This window comes from Emydura macquarii, unplaced genomic scaffold (genome assembly GCF_026122565.2).
Source record: "Emydura macquarii macquarii isolate MOO-44397 ecotype Brisbane River unplaced genomic scaffold, CSIRO-AGI_Emac_v2 contig_3113, whole genome shotgun sequence".
NCBI classification, from domain to species: domain Eukaryota; kingdom Metazoa; phylum Chordata; order Testudines; family Chelidae; genus Emydura; species Emydura macquarii.
This window is the reverse complement of record NW_027133250.1, coordinates 1,981,489-1,996,793: the sequence shown is the minus strand read 5'-3', so window position 1 is coordinate 1,996,793 and position 15,305 is coordinate 1,981,489. Positions and strand designations below refer to the sequence as shown.

Here is a 15,305-nt window from a genome sequence, read left to right as displayed (position 1 = left end):
ACCAGTGTTGTGCAATGCCAGGATTCCTGGCTCCAATCCTCCAGCTTCTGTAAGGAGGTCCAGACCACTTTTGAGGACCTCCCCTTTGACCAGCAAAAACTCTAGCGACAAGATAGATGAATCTCTCCACTCTGTCAGGGATTCCCATGCCACTCTGTGGTTGATCAGTATTTACACCCCGGCTCCATCCCAGAGGCAACAGAGACAATCTTTCCATCCCCATCCCCACACCACCTACCCGTCCTAGTTTCAATGCCCACAGGAGCAAGCTTGCCATTGTCTGTGCACCCGACAACCCCGTTATTCCACCACTACCACTTCTGCTGCCTTGGCTCTCCCACACCATCCATCCAAACAGCAGTTTTGACTCTTTCCTCGAGACCCGTGAAGACTGCATGTTCCATGATGCTCCAGATCATCTTTGGGGGCCATTTTGCCCTGGTCGCCCGGTATTGGGCAAGATTGCCACCAGTTGATGGGTGCTAGACATCATTCACCAGGGGTACTTGATAGAGTTCCTCTTGTTCTCTCCTTGTCGCCTACCCCATGCTGGCTGTGAGGATCCTTCCCCCCATGATCTACTCCGAGAAGAAGCAGATACACTCCTCCAGAAAAGCGCCATTGAATGTTTCCCTCACCGTTACTGTGGTTGTGGGTTCTATTTCCCTTTTTTCCTTGTCCCGAAAAAGAGGGGAGGGGACACTGCCCCATTCTGGACCTCCAGTCACTGAACAAATTCATACACAAATTCCAGTTCCGGATGGTCACACTCCCTCTCATTAGCCCCTCCTCCATAGGACCTGGTTCATGGCTCTTGATATGAAGGATGCCTACTTCCACATTGAATATCCACCCACTCATCGGAAGTTCTTTCATTTCACGATGGCACACACTCATTATCAGTTCCATGTCCTCTCCTTTGATATCGCCACTGCTCCTTATATGTTCACAAAGGTCTTCACCATCATCGCAACCCCCCTGTGTTGTCTCAGCCACTCCATGTTTCCTTACCTGGACGACTGGCACCTTGTTGCATCATTGCGCAACCACCTCCTCTTCACTATTTAGACCCTTTGCGATCTCCTTACTGGACTAGGCATCTGTATTAATGAGGACAAATCAGTTCTTGTCCCTACCTGTATGCTCACCTTCATTGGGGTGCTTCTGGACTTTCTCACGGGCTGAGGCTTTCTCCTAACAGAACGTTTTGCTGCCCTTACCTCTCTCATCGCACAGCTACACCTCAACCTACGTATGCATACCCTCTGGTGCCTTTCCCTCCTTGACCACATGGCGGCTTGCACCTCCATACTGCCCCGTGCCCGCCTACATATGTGCAACCTCCAGCTGTGGCTCTGGTTGTTCTACAAGCCACAGTCGGACCACTTGGGCAAACCAGTCCTGCTGCCCCCCACCCTCCCCGTCACTTGGTGGCCCAACCTGTCCAAAGTCTTAGGCAGCACCCTGTTCACACTTCCCATTCCCCACACTACTCTCACCATGGGTGCCTTTCTCGCTGGATGGGGTACTCATTTGGAGGGTCATATGGCCCAGGGCCTCTGGACACCAGGAGAGGCATGGATACACATCAACATACTGGAATTGCGAGCCCTCCACTTTGCTTGTCAGATGTTCCTGCCCATCATCAGATCCTGGCACGTTCAACTGCTGTCCGACAACATGACAGCAGTTGTGTATATCAAAAAGCAGAGCAGCACCCAGTCCCCCTCCTTCTGCGTGAAGGCCATTCATCTCTGGAACAGGTGCCCCAGGCATGGGGTCACCCTCCATGCTGTGCATCTCCTGGGCACCAGCAATTCTCTGGCAGACATGCTCTGCAGGTCCTTCTACACGAATCACAAGAGGGAGCTTCATGACCCCATGCTTCGCTTGATCTTTCACCAGTGTGGCACACTGCGCTGGGACCTCTTCGTGTCTTCCTTGAAACACAAATTTCCCCTATTCTGCTCCAGAGAATCCCTTAGGCCAGGATTCCTGGGCAATGCCCATCTCCTACTCTGGACCACTGAGCTCCGCTCCAAGGTGCAGTGGGATTGAGTGACAGTCATCTGATAGCCCCCTTCTGGTCTCACCAATATTGGTTCACTGATCTCTTCCACCTCTTCACTTGCACCCCGATCTGCCTTCCCATCCTCCCGTATCTCCTCACACAGACACAAGGCCGCCTGTGGCACCCCAACCCAGGCCCACTCCCCCTTACAGCTTGGTATTTAGATGGGGCTCGCATGTAGACAAGTTGTGCGTCACGCCTCTGCACAACATCCTCATGCACAGCAGATGGCCATCTACCAGAACCTGCTATCAAACAAAATGGCGATGCTTCACTGCCTGGGTACACTGCCACCGCTACCCTCTGGGCTCTATCTCCATTCTCATCCCCCTGGACTACCTTCTCCACCTCACCCACTGTCAGGCCTCACCCATTCCTCTGTCTGCATCCACCTGGCGGTGCTCAGTGCCTTCCTACCCCTGTGGACAATTTCTCCGTCTTCACTCACCTGACCACCACCCTCCTCCTTCATGATCTACGCAATGCGTTCCCATCGGTGTGGAAACCTTTGCCCTCTTGGGACCTGAAACTCATCCTCTCTGCCCTCAATAAGCCACCCTTCAAACCCCTCGTGACCTGCTTTCTCTCCTACCTCTCTATGAAGGTGATGTTCTTGTTGCCATCACTTTGGCGAGACAGGTTAGCAAGTTGGTGGCCATGATGGCCGACCCGCCCTTTACTGTCTTCCACAAAGACAAAGTCTCCCTGCGCCTGCACTCCAAATTTCTCCCCACTGTGGCCTCTCTGTTCCATCTCAACCAATGCATCCACATTCTCATCTTCTACCCCAAACCACACACCTCCCTCAGGGCACGAATGTTGCACTCTCTCGATGTCTTCTGGGTGCTGGCCTTTTATCTCCAACTCATCTGCACCTTTTGTGCCTTGCCCAGACTCTTTCTCGCCATCGCAGAGTGCTGCTGGGGTCACCCTCTCCTCACAAAGCCTCTCTAAATGGATTTCCCATTGCATTGAGGAAGGCTACGTCCTCTCTCAAGTTCCTCCAACCTGGGAGTCATGGTTCATTCCACTCAGGTGCATGCCGCCACATTGACCTTCCTCGCAGATGTACCACGGCAGAACATTTGTAAGGTGGCCGTGTGGTCCTCTGTCCACACCTTTACTGCTCACTATGCCATCGCCCCAGCCGCAGTGGCAGATACGGCAGTCAGCCACGCTGTCCTACAGACTGTGATTTCTTCTGTCCTCACACCCACCTCCCTGCTGAGCATTGCTTGTTACTCACCCATGACTGCAATTCATATAGGCACCATCACTTGAAGAAGAAGAGGAGGTTACTTATTGTAATTGGAGGCTACTTCGAGATGTATGGTCCCTATTTGAATTCCAATACCCACCTTCCATCCCATTCTTTTTCTGACAAGTCTTTGCCAATCAGTGCTGTTTTAGGCTACTGTCTCCCAGTGTGTAATATCAATGCCATATCTCTTGATATTTTTCTTGAGGATGTCTTTGAAATGTTTCTTTTGGCTTCACCGTTTCCTTTTTCCTTTGGTGAGTTGGGCGTACAGCAATTGTTTTGGTAGACGTGCATCAGACATGCGCATGCAGTGCCTACTCCACCTCAGCTGGTTCTGAGTAATCAGGGCATTAACACTGAAGATGTTGGCCTCTGTGAGGTCACGAATGTTAGTATTGCGATCCTTCCACTTCATGTTGAGGATTTTCCAGAGAAAGTGCTGGTGCTGGCATTCCAGGTTTTTCAGGTGTTTTTTGTGAACACAAAGCCAAACTCATACCCGTTTGAGAAGGACTAGGGTACTAAAATTCCTACCGAGGTGCTGTCCCTAGACCCTTCTGAGGGGCTCCCTTCTAAAAATTGGGCTCAATTAGTAGGTGTGTAATAAATTTGAATCCCCTCTTGCAATTTCAAGGGAAAAGGAACATTCTCTCTCCTATTCCCCCTGTTCCCTCAGTGGCTGTAGTGTAGCTATGGTTCTGTTATGCTAATCCTCCCCCAGTCTGAGTTCTCTCCAGTGAATAGCTCTAAGCTTTGCTTCTGTGGTGAAACTGACTCGATTTTTTGGGTTGTTTTCAGTTTCCCTGCTGCTCATAGGGTTCTGAAAAGCAGCAATGAAATCCAACTCCACTGGTCAGTTTTCACTCTGCTGCAGCTTGGGAATGCTCTGAGCAGTAGCAGGGGCAAGGAGACTGTGTGCGCAGACCTAGAAAGACTGCACTGTATTGGTTTACATTTTATTCATTTATAAAAGGTTATTTTTGCAACTGTAATGGCTGAAAGTTTAATTTTTATTTTTTTTTAAGGCAAAGTTGCAATGAAATGTTAACATGCTATGTTGTACATTACTTATTATGTATTCAGGATCAGGTTAATATTCAAAGATTCGGGCTTGCTGGCTGTGGAGCCTTTTAAAACAAAGCCTTAAACTCTGCTAAGTTGATAGTACTCACCTGGGAAAACCTTCTTCATGGCCAGACAAGTGGATTGGCCAAGCCTTGTTCGTTTTCATTGTTAGACCTCTGGTTCTGGTTTAGCTGATAGCCAGGTCTGTGGTGCTCATCACTGGTATTTGAACATTTGACCACATTAAATATCTCATCAGTTAGCTGTGGAAGGCAGATCCTTCTATACCTTCCTTCTGCTAGGCTGGTTTCTTGCAGAGGAAGGGGCTGGTTGTTGATTTCTTCTACATGGAGAGTCTTGCACTCTAGTTGTGGGTAAAGATGGAGATTCTCTCTTCTGTACTGGCTTTCCCTCTGCCTCAGAAATGAAAAATCTTTATTTCCCATGTGTGGCTGGCCTGGCATGTGGAACTGTGAGAAGTTCAGGGAAAGCTGTCACAGTGACTTTGGATTTCAGACTTCTGAATAATCTGTATTTAGTTTACAGAATCTTGCTTCTACATTTCCCTGTGTTGTTGGTAATAACCAGGGATCCTAGAAATCCATTTTCTACAAAAAAACACAGAATTTGCATTTTTACAGAGAATCTTTCGGTTTTACATTTTGTGAAAAAATAAAAACTTACACAGCAGAGCCCTGTTTAGCTGAGCCTCCATTATCCGGCTCCATGTAGTAACCAAATCACCAGCTGCCACGGGCTGATCACCCGAGTCCTGTTGCTGTCAGCCCCTGGCAGTAGGTAGTTCGGTTAGTTAATACGGAGAGGCGGATAATGGAGTCTTGGATAAACAGGGTTCTACTGTATATCAATAAAACATTGTGTTCAGCTGATACCTACGTGTACTGAGGCTAGGGAAACTGAAGTTCAGTGTTTCATTTAAATCGTGGAAAAACGCACATTTTATGTTTTTTTAGTCAGAGAATTTTTAATTTTTTTTATCATGGAAAACGAGGATCCTTGGTAATAACATGGACCATCAATAGAGATAGGTTTCTCCCCAGCTTTCTATCATGATGTTTACATGCTGTATGAGAGCCTTCCTTGTTGTACCCTGTATGCAAATTACCTGGCTGTTCTCACAATAAGTCGCAGACTCTGCTACCTACGCTCCTGGTAGCGAGTTCTTCTCATCTGGACAGCTTGCTTATGTCATTTTAATATTGCAAATGAATTGGTTGTCTGAGTCTAGCTCTTAGCAGAGAGATGTCCCCTATGCATGTTATCCAGCTGCCCTTCTTTTAAGGAAGGGGCACTCCCTCTTTTTTAGCAAAATATTTATTACTATGTTTCATGGTGGCCGTCTCTGTGGAGAAGTTGACGAGGGGACAGACTGTGGAGACTTGGAGGTAATCTATCCCTTCAGCACAGGGTTGAGATCCATGCTGTATAGGTTGCCTGTGCTGCACTTATTCTCTACTTAACTGGATGGTCCTTGTCACCTTAGTGTCTGAATGCATCACACTCATTAATGAATTGATCCTTACACATTTCTGATGAGAGGGCAGTGTCATTATCCGCACTTTGTATATGAGGAACTAAGGTGCCTAGAGATTCAGGGTGGGTTTTCGAAACCACCTAAGTGATTTAGGCCCACACACCCTTTAGAAATCAGAAGGATTTATGCTTCTGAAAACCCCACCCTCACTGATTTGCACAGGGTTACGCAGGGAGTCTTAGGGAACTGAACCCAGGTGTTCTGAGCCCCAGTACAATGCCTTAAAAGCAAGATCATCCTTCTTCTCATCTGTAGCTAGAGGATGCAGTCCTGGGGTGTTTGCATGGCACCTTTCAACCAAATGAAATTATTAAAGAACATTTTAGGGAGGAGACATTGAAGTTATGCTCCCAGATTAAAAATCATATTTTTAAATAAACTTCCTCATAATTCACCTTAAATTATTGAAATGAAAATAAATGTTGCCATTTCATTTCACTATATGCAGATAATGTAAAATTAATTTTTTCGCTGTTCTTTCAACTTAGTTACCAAAACAGTTAGTCTTTCTTTTGCTGTTATTCACGTTGATTTTGGAGATTGTTTAAGGTTGCAAACACTGCAGGGGGAAGTTTTATTTAAAAAAATAATTCATTAGAATAAAAATCTTTTCCTAGATTTAGTAGAAGTCTGTTCTACAAAATCAAAATCAAAATCCTGAAGCCAAGTTAGACCTGACAGTGTCTCTAAACAGAAATCTAGCATTGCATTTTGTGATGTGGCTGAGAGATCTGGCTTCCTTTTGCAGAGTTATTCCAATTTTGGAATTGCCCACACTGTTAAACAAGAGGGATTTATATTGACATACTTGCATCTTTCATTTAGATTAGAGTCAATACATGCTTTTGCTACCTTTCCTGATTCTGTCACTGTGGGCTTGTTTAAGGCGTATCCAATTATTTTAGGTATTTTCAATCAGGGTTTAGTCAGTATGCTATATATCACTTGGTACAAGTGAAACTGGCCTTCTGGCCTGTGACCTGGCTAAGAAGGGAAGCATGACCTTTGACTTAAATGTCTGGAGTAAATCTCCAGCTGGCTTCGATGATCAATAATGCTTTCTATGACAAAAATACAAATCCCGTGACTTGTTGGAAATGGACTTCCTAGCCAGCAGCAACTTGGACTTGCATTGGAACATTACCAGGAAAAATATTTCCTGCATCCATGTCCAATTCCTCTTACTAATTGCACAGAATTGCCATGTGCAATTCAAATGGCAAGTGCCATGCTGGAGATTGTGTTACTCTCCTCACCAGGGTTAATATTACATTTCAGTGTGTTTCTTTAATAAATTTCAGGTCTATCTCTCTCTCTTTGTTAGACAGCAAGAACAACCCCCACCTGGGACCTGCTGTGCGGAGAGCACAGAGATTGGCATATGCTGCTCTTGCTAATTTGTGCTGCTGCTGCTTTAAATTTAAAGTTGCTCCCTTATTGGAGAAAGACCCTTTTGGTTTCAGAGGGTTTGGCATGGGTTGTCCATGTTAGCAATAGGAGATTTTCTAAACAGCTTGGGATGAAAGGACACTTTTTTTCCCCTATTGCATATGTATTTAATCTTGCAGACACTTGTATGATGCAGAACTTGGAATTTTATCATGTTTATTTCTTTTGTCCTAGACATCTTCAGGTAGCTAAAGCCAAGCTAGTTCCAGTGTAAGGACGGCAGCAGGCGGTATAATGCGGAAGCCAGGCCCTCAGAAAGGTAAGTGGTAATGCTTGGTCTAGGCGAAGGCCCTTTTATTAGTTGGGTATAAACTAATGAATCAACTGCAGATCATTAGGGGAGTGGGATGAAGGTGGAGGAGAACCACTGGGACTCGTGTCCCAGTCCGGGTCAAAGTTTGAAGCCAAAGCAGTGGAGTAGGTCGCACTTGGACCCCGTTGAACAGGAATCCATGTTACCCAATCACCATCCCGATGGGTAGAAGTTAAAGAAAAATCCCTGTTGTCATGTAGTCTATTCCCATGCCAGTGCAGTCTGCTCAGGAGAGATGCAGAGCTGAACTGCTGTGGAGATATCTCCATCCCAGGGACTCTGAAGTGCCTCGAGGTTAGGGCAGAGATCTTTGGGGGAGTAGCATGGGGAGCTCATGCTGCAGCTATCTGCACTGTACCTGCTTCATTGGGAAGATTTCAGTTCCCTTTGCTGCACAGTCCCTTCACCATCTTGTGCACAAATAATAACTGTTGCAGACCTTTTTAAGGAAGCACGTAGGCTGGCTTGGGTGGCAAGGCTATTAGAAGAGAGCTTTTGCTATTCTCATGGCACCCCTATGAACATCTGGGGCATCATGTCAGACAGTGATATTCTGCCGTGGAGCCTGCTCCATGCACCATCTGCTAGTGCTCTCAGCAAGATCCGAGCTGGTGCTTTCTGGCAGAAGCCTCCCCCTCTAATGAGGCATGAAACTGAAGGCCAGCCTACCTTGTGGAGATCAAATACATCACAGGCACTTACCTCTAGTTGCCTGAATCTTTCATCCCGTTACAAGGCAATTGCACCTGCAGGCACCGTGAGCACTCTGTGCAGTTACGAGCAAGCTACCTATGTGCTGCTTGTCTAAACAAAAGGATAAACTCAAGCGGGCTCTTTGCATCTTAGCAGTTCATGGCTTTGTTCTTTAAAGCAATATTGATTTCCTTTACTGTTGTTCCATACATGTGCATTTCACTGGAGTGATCTCATCATGTTTGCTACAGACGATGGGGGAGGGGAGAACAGCAAAGAGTGAAGCAACCTCTGCGGTTCTTTGTTCACATCTGCCACATACACACAACATTTATTGCAGGAGATTTCCATGCTTGATTTCTTTTCCCCCTTCCCTTTATTTTTTTAATGTTTGCTTTGCTTCTCCAATGGTTCATCCTACAGGAGCATTATCCTCTTTCCAGCCCCACTTGTCCTTTAGTGAAGTAAAAGTAAATGAAGGAAGACAGGGAACAGGGAGCACATGCTGGGAGGTAGCTGGAGGGCCTGGTAATAAAAGAGGCAGGTTGATTAGTCAGCAGTGTGTCCTCAGACCTAGCTGGCTGAATCCAGCCTCTCACACAGCTCGTCATCTTTGCCTTCTTTTGCCTCGTGGAGCAGGAGGCTTCTAGCCAGTGTTACTGTTGTGACCTCTGTGTCGTGAATGCGCTGTCATGTGTTCCAGACTCAATGCCTGTGCTGCACACAGACAGCTTCCTGTCCTATTTACCTGGCTTTCTATAATTCATTGAACTTTTTTAGCTAAAATAATTTGCACAGAGAAACTCCTGTGTTCCTGGAATTTCCTTCCCCTTTTGTTGATTTTTGTGTGCTGCTTAATGAAGGATTTTGCATTAGAAAAATTAGCTGCAGAAATGTGACTTATCCTGCAGAGAACTCAATAAAAAGCTGCCAAAAGTAATGAGCCTTTGATCAGAAGTATCGCATGAGAGGGCGTGTTCTGTTGGGCTTCCATCTGTGGGGGGTTGCCTGTTTCTTTGCTTATCAGACTTTGGGAAGGGTCTTGAGAATCCCTCCATTCTATGCCACTTCACAGCCTCTGTGGCCACGATCTTTATGGGCAAAGAGGATTTGATGTGACACCCGGAAGAGCAGGGGTTCTCAAACTGTTTTTGCTGGCACCCCCTTTGAAAATATTTCAGGCTGTGGCACCTCCCCCCCCCCCCCCCCCCAAAAGTGATGACCCCCCTCCATGCCATATCATCCTTACTGGCATGCACGGGAGCTGATAGCTCATGACCCCCCATAATAACCTCACACTCCCCTGAGGGGTCACGACCCCCAGTTTGAGACCCCTGCTGTAGAGCCTGTCGGCACCATTCCTTGGGCAGCCGTGGGATGCTATAGAGCTGGCTTTTGCTCTCTGCAGGAGTTAAGCCGTACTCAGTGTTCCAGGCTCTGGTGACCTGGGCAGTGAGCAGCCCATACTGGAGCTCAGATGTACGGTATTTTGTGTGTGAGGAGGCCAGCATCGTTCAGGACTTTGGAGGAAACCCATTGATGTCCAAGACCCCTGAATCACCAGAAGAGGGCTTAGTTGGATGGGGCGGGGGGGGGAGAGAATAACTGCACTAACCTTTATCTGGAAATGAGGATCAGATCCAGGCTTCCCCCTCCTACACCCACAGCACAGGAGTTGGCAGCTCCTCACCTTCATTTCCAGTCCTCTCAGATTCTGTTCCTGAAGCCCACCAGTCTTTAGCCTAGTTTAAAATGTTACGAAGTAGAAGATGAAAGGGACTTTCCTTGCCTCTTGGCTTGTCATTAAGGATGAATGTTAGCAGGCAAGAATTGGTAGAGAGTGAGACCCAGTAGACACCAGAGGCCGAATTTTCCTTCTCTTGAAGTCAGTGGGGTGGTGAAGATTGTAACTTGAGATGGGATCTTGGTGGATTCTGCAGTGGACGTTGATGGGGAGAGAGTGAGTCAAGCAGTGGGAGCTTTCCTCTTGTCCTGGGATCATTTCTTCCCTGCGAGATACAAAGTGTCTGTGAATCCGGAGAAACAAAGTCAGTGTCCAGTGTGCGGCTGCTTGACCACTCCATGCCCATGAGTAGAACTGAATCAGGTGGGCTTCCTCACTCACGTGAATGCTTTGTTTCTTGTCTTAGTCATAGAGTGGAAAGATGGTAGAAAGCACAAGTATGGCCGCCCATCAGAGTCTCCTTCCCAGTACCAAGGTAAGAAGGTGCTTCTCATCCCCCTCTCGTTCCTCTGCTTGAGGTCACTGAATTGCTGAGGACCCAAACTAATTGTACATGCTGGAAAACTGATGCACACTGCATTTAAGGGGCCTTGCCCATAGCAATAATATGTAGAAATGTCTGTGTGCACGAGGGTACGTGTTCCCTGGCACTAAAGAGCTTCCTTACTTCTAGGTGAACTGCTTCTTTCACGTTCATGTGAAACGGTTAATCCAGGCCCAGTCCTGTGGGTGTGGTTGTGACTGTAACAGAACATTGAATATTGCACATTCCCACTTTTCCAGCGGCAGGATGTTGGCATCCTCCCCAGTAGACTGGAGCTCCTTCTGAGTCAGCACAGCTGGCAGTCTCCTATTAGCTGAGCGCAAGCTCTGGAGTTAGCAGCATGAGAGTTAATCACTCCTTTCCTCCCTTAGAGACCATGGACTATCCAGTTCATTGGCAGGGCAGGTTGTGGTGCTGTGCAGGGCGTCTGGAGATTTAAGTTTATAAAACTGACAGTTCCTCCTGTCTTTCAGAAGAGCTGTCTGGGCACGTTCTGACTGCTTGGGGTAGTGTAATTTATGACAAGGTCCCCCTTTTTACATACCTGATTTTATTAGGTTTTATTTCCGTATTCCCCACTAAACGCATCCACTGAGCCAAAAGAAATTAACAAAGCATTCCCAGAGTGAACAGTTCCTAACATGGGGCACTTCCTGCCTTTGCGCAGGGCTTTCTTATGTTTCTTAGAGCCACTTGACTAAACCAACTCATTGGTCTGCATGACTTCTCTGTTGTATGTTGTAGGGAAGTGTTGGGTCTCTGTGTTGTCATTGGGCCCTGAGGTATGTCCTAGGAAGCATCTTGGTGACTCTCTTCTGTGTCTCAGGACTATGCCTAGGGCTTCTATATCTGGTGTCATCAGCATTATTCACCATCACAGGGTGCCATCATGGCTTGGATAATCCTAGTGGTGCGCAGGGGTCCATCATGATCTCCTTTTTGCTAGGTGCTGCATTGTTCCAGAGTACAGCAAGGGATATATTTTGTTCAGGGACAGGATTGATTTGAAATGGTGCCTTTCTCTGAAATTGGCAGCGTGGCATGGCTTGCTGTCTTTTATCATTCTACACCCCATGCTAAAAGTCTCCAAGCTCTCCGACAGGGTGAGGAATTGCTGAAGAGATGCATTGTGCTCAGCATTACGTCAGTTAATTGTCTATGTACTGAAAAGTACTTGTGTAACACTAGGAATCCCTTCAGTATAACAAATGGAACTCCACACAAGGCCTGTTTACTTTGCTGTGACAGTATAGGTTCAGCTGTGTTCTACAAGACAAGGGTCCTAAACATGATATGAAAATAGCTCCTGGAAGAGTTAAAACTGGACCAAGGCGCCTCTTAAGACAAGGGCGTGGCATGGCAGCACATGGATGTTTCTCCTTTACTGTTCTAAACCTATGAATCCTACGTGAATTCTTATTGTGTGTGTGGCAGGGCAAAAAAGTGGAGTGCACTATGACTTCCACTGGTATTTGTGGTGAATGTGAAACCTAGATTAACAGCTTTGAGTTAGCGAGAACCCTTGGAAAGTATAGTAAAGTAGGATCTGCAGGAATTCTGCTGTCATCAGAGTGAGAGCCTGGATGTTTGGGAGGGTGAATTCTTGCATTTTTGAAAGCCACTAATGAGATTGGAATTGTCAGCAGAGAAGACATTGGCATTCTGTCATTTTTCCATACTGAATCTTATCAGACTGTCCTGCTTTCATATGCTGCCCTGATACTATTTAGCAGGCTCACATATGGGCCACAGACTTACCTTGATCTGGGTAGGGCAAATGCTTCTTGCAGAGATGCGACATGAAATGCACATGCATCATGTTCAATAGGATTGATAACCCCTCAAGGATTGAAATGCTAATGGAGCCCAAACCAGATTTCAGTTAAACACCTAAAGGAAAACTCCAGCTTCATTCAAATCCCAGGCAAAATAATTGCATTAACTACAACATATGGTTGTGAATTTAAAGTGATGCAAGTCAGGGAATTGAGAGTTAAATTTTTCATAAATTTGTCCCATGGCTTGACCCCTTGTGCATGTGGAGTATTTTTTCTCTAGTAAATAGTTTTTAAAGGGGCTAGGCCCCAATACTGCCACTTTTACTCACTCTGAGTAATACGTTCATTGAAGTTACTCATGGAGCAAGGCACTGCCTGAAGTGAGGAAGAGTGACAGAATTGTGGCTTTAATTGATACGGTCCTGCTGGTCAAGTTTCTCGGGATGGGGTAGCTTTGAACTTGTTGGCTCTTGTGTGTTTAAGTCTCAGCTTTAACTCTGAATTAATGTCCTGTTCCTCACTGCATTTCCTTGTTTTCATTCTTATTTATAAGCACTCTGGTTTATTTGACTCTGCTGAACAATCTCCATTTGAATGTCTGATCATTCAGGCTCACGTCAGAGTGTGGGGCTCCCAGCATATTGCCCAGTTTTTGTGATGTGCAGGAGGAATGAAGGAAGCGGCGGAAGCCCAGCGGTCTGAGAGAAGAAGTGAATTTAGTGCTGGTGAAAGATGCCAGACAGTGCTGGAAACCAAACTCTTTTTCCACAGAGCAAGCATCAGCCAGGCGAGCTATCCTCTCACTGCTGTGTCCGCATGCTTCACTGCTGTTGGCTTTTAGGGGTGAGGGGGAGAGTTTGGTCTCCATGGCCCATCCAGTCCTCTGCACTTCTGCTGAGTCAGCCCACAAGGGAGCCAGTTAGTGCCAGCTGAGATGCTGGTTTGTGTGAAGTGAAGAACTCACTAAGAACTGGACTACAACCACCAACTCATTTTGTACAGGCCACTGAACAGCCATTCAGCATACAATGTTCAGTTGCTACTGAGCTGGGCCAGACTTGAGCCAGTGCCCTAGAGACAGAACAATCCATATCCCGCTATGGTTTCCGAACGGATTTATTTAAAGCTAGCAAAAAATACAAATGTTAACAGAATACAGCATATTTGGCCTGTGTTGTATAGGAGGATGGGCTGGATGATCACACTGGTCTCTTCTGGTATTATAATCTATGAACACATCATGCCTTGAAGATGGCATCAGAAGTTTGGCAGTCTGTCTCCTATCCTCTCTTTATAGAGTGCACCTGGAGTGCTAGGCCCCAGTGCATAGAGTTGGAGTCGAACGTGCAAGTTAATTATCACATTTGGATCAACTTGGGAAGGGACCAGAGAAACCAAGGTTAAGATGACCAAGCTTGATGTATCTGTATTAAATTGTTTGCTCTGTTTCCAAGTTCAGAGCTCCGAATATGTTCTCTACTCCCTGGCCAAAAACCTTTTGGATATCTCCTGTCCTGTTCTCCATCACAGTCTGCTTTCTCTTTGACAAAACTTATTTCAATCCCCTTGGAATACCACTATTGTGGGCATGTCACTATCTCACTTTGTGCCTCTGTTTTCCACCTGTAGAATGGGGTAATATTTGCCCACCTTTGTAAAGCACTCTGAGATCTATGGATGAAAAGCATTATACAAAGGGCTAAGTATTTTTATTACTTCTGCTTCTAATACATTGCATTTGTGTGGAATCTTTCTCTAAACTAGTCTAGACCATATTCCTTGTCATGTTAAGACAAAAGTAAGTCACCCAAAGTTCATCATAAGTTATCTATTCCATTTATTGCCTATGAGGGATTGGATTTTAAAAGAAATTTCCTATAATTAAGTGGTTGCCTGTATATAAAGGAATTACCAGTACAGGATTTTGGGGCACTAAGTTTGCCACACTTGTTCTTAATTTTTTTTTTTAAAGTCAGTTTTCACTAAACAGAGAAATCTTCTAGCCCTCGCCCTTTTTTGCTTCAGTTCTTTGAAAATAAATTGTTACCAAAAAAATAATTGAGAGCTGCGAGTCTCTATTTCACTGCTGTGTGTCTGCTGACATTATAGTGCAATGCAAGCAAACAGTGCTAGAATTGAAGCTTACATAAGTTTCCATCCTAACTCAGTTTTTAGTGGCACACAGCTTACTCAAGAATTCACGGTTCAGGCTGGAATCTTCTAGGCTGCTGTCTGCCAAAGGAGGATTGGTTTAGAAAGTTTGAGCAGAAAGGCTTTGACTGGTGTTGCATAAGAGGAGAGTGGAGGAAAATAAACTCACTTCTTTCATAGTGTAAAAAAGAAAAGTGTTGGATAAAATTCTAAAAAGCACCTCAGCCCCTTTTTCAAAAGTTATTTAGGCACTTTGTGTCCACGCCGTTTGATTTAAACCTGGCTTATATGGATTTAGCTTGCACTTGTAAATTAAAGGTGCATATGGAAAAGTGTCCACTCACAAGTTGCACCTGTTTAACTAAACCAGTTTAAAATCACAGCTTTAGTTAAACTGGGACAACAACTATGTGTAACAGCCCTCAGTTTGCTTTGTAATTAAGTCTTTTGTCCTCTGCTGCAAGGAGAGAAAATGTGTGCTGACTAACTGGGTAAAATACATACCTTAGAGAGAGGAGAATTGATATTAAAAATCTGTCAACAGAAATATAGTGGGCCATTATAGTGATGAAACAAGTTCAAGTACAGTGTAAAGGACTAAAAACGTGCGTGTACTACTGGTATACATGTGAAATTGTAGAAGAATTGTGTTTCTAATACAGTATTGGAGAGCCAGTAATT

General features: G+C 45.6%; 1 protein-coding gene across 3 annotated transcripts in view; it reads left to right on the top strand.

The window, feature by feature from the left end:
* The window catches only part of SCMH1 (Scm polycomb group protein homolog 1), a 116,246-nt gene that overhangs the window by 24,772 nt on the left and 76,169 nt on the right, over positions 1 to 15,305 (top strand). For 2 of the 3 annotated variants that reach the window (XM_067530708.1, XM_067530706.1), the window contains exons 2-3: positions 7,576 to 7,660; positions 10,558 to 10,626. In XM_067530708.1, coding sequence (XP_067386809.1) covers positions 7,636 to 7,660; positions 10,558 to 10,626 — 94 coding nt within the window. In that variant the 5' untranslated portion in view covers positions 7,576 to 7,635. The remainder of the gene's footprint in view (positions 1 to 7,575; positions 7,661 to 10,557; positions 10,627 to 15,305) is intronic. The other variant, XM_067530707.1, reaches the window with a different exon arrangement.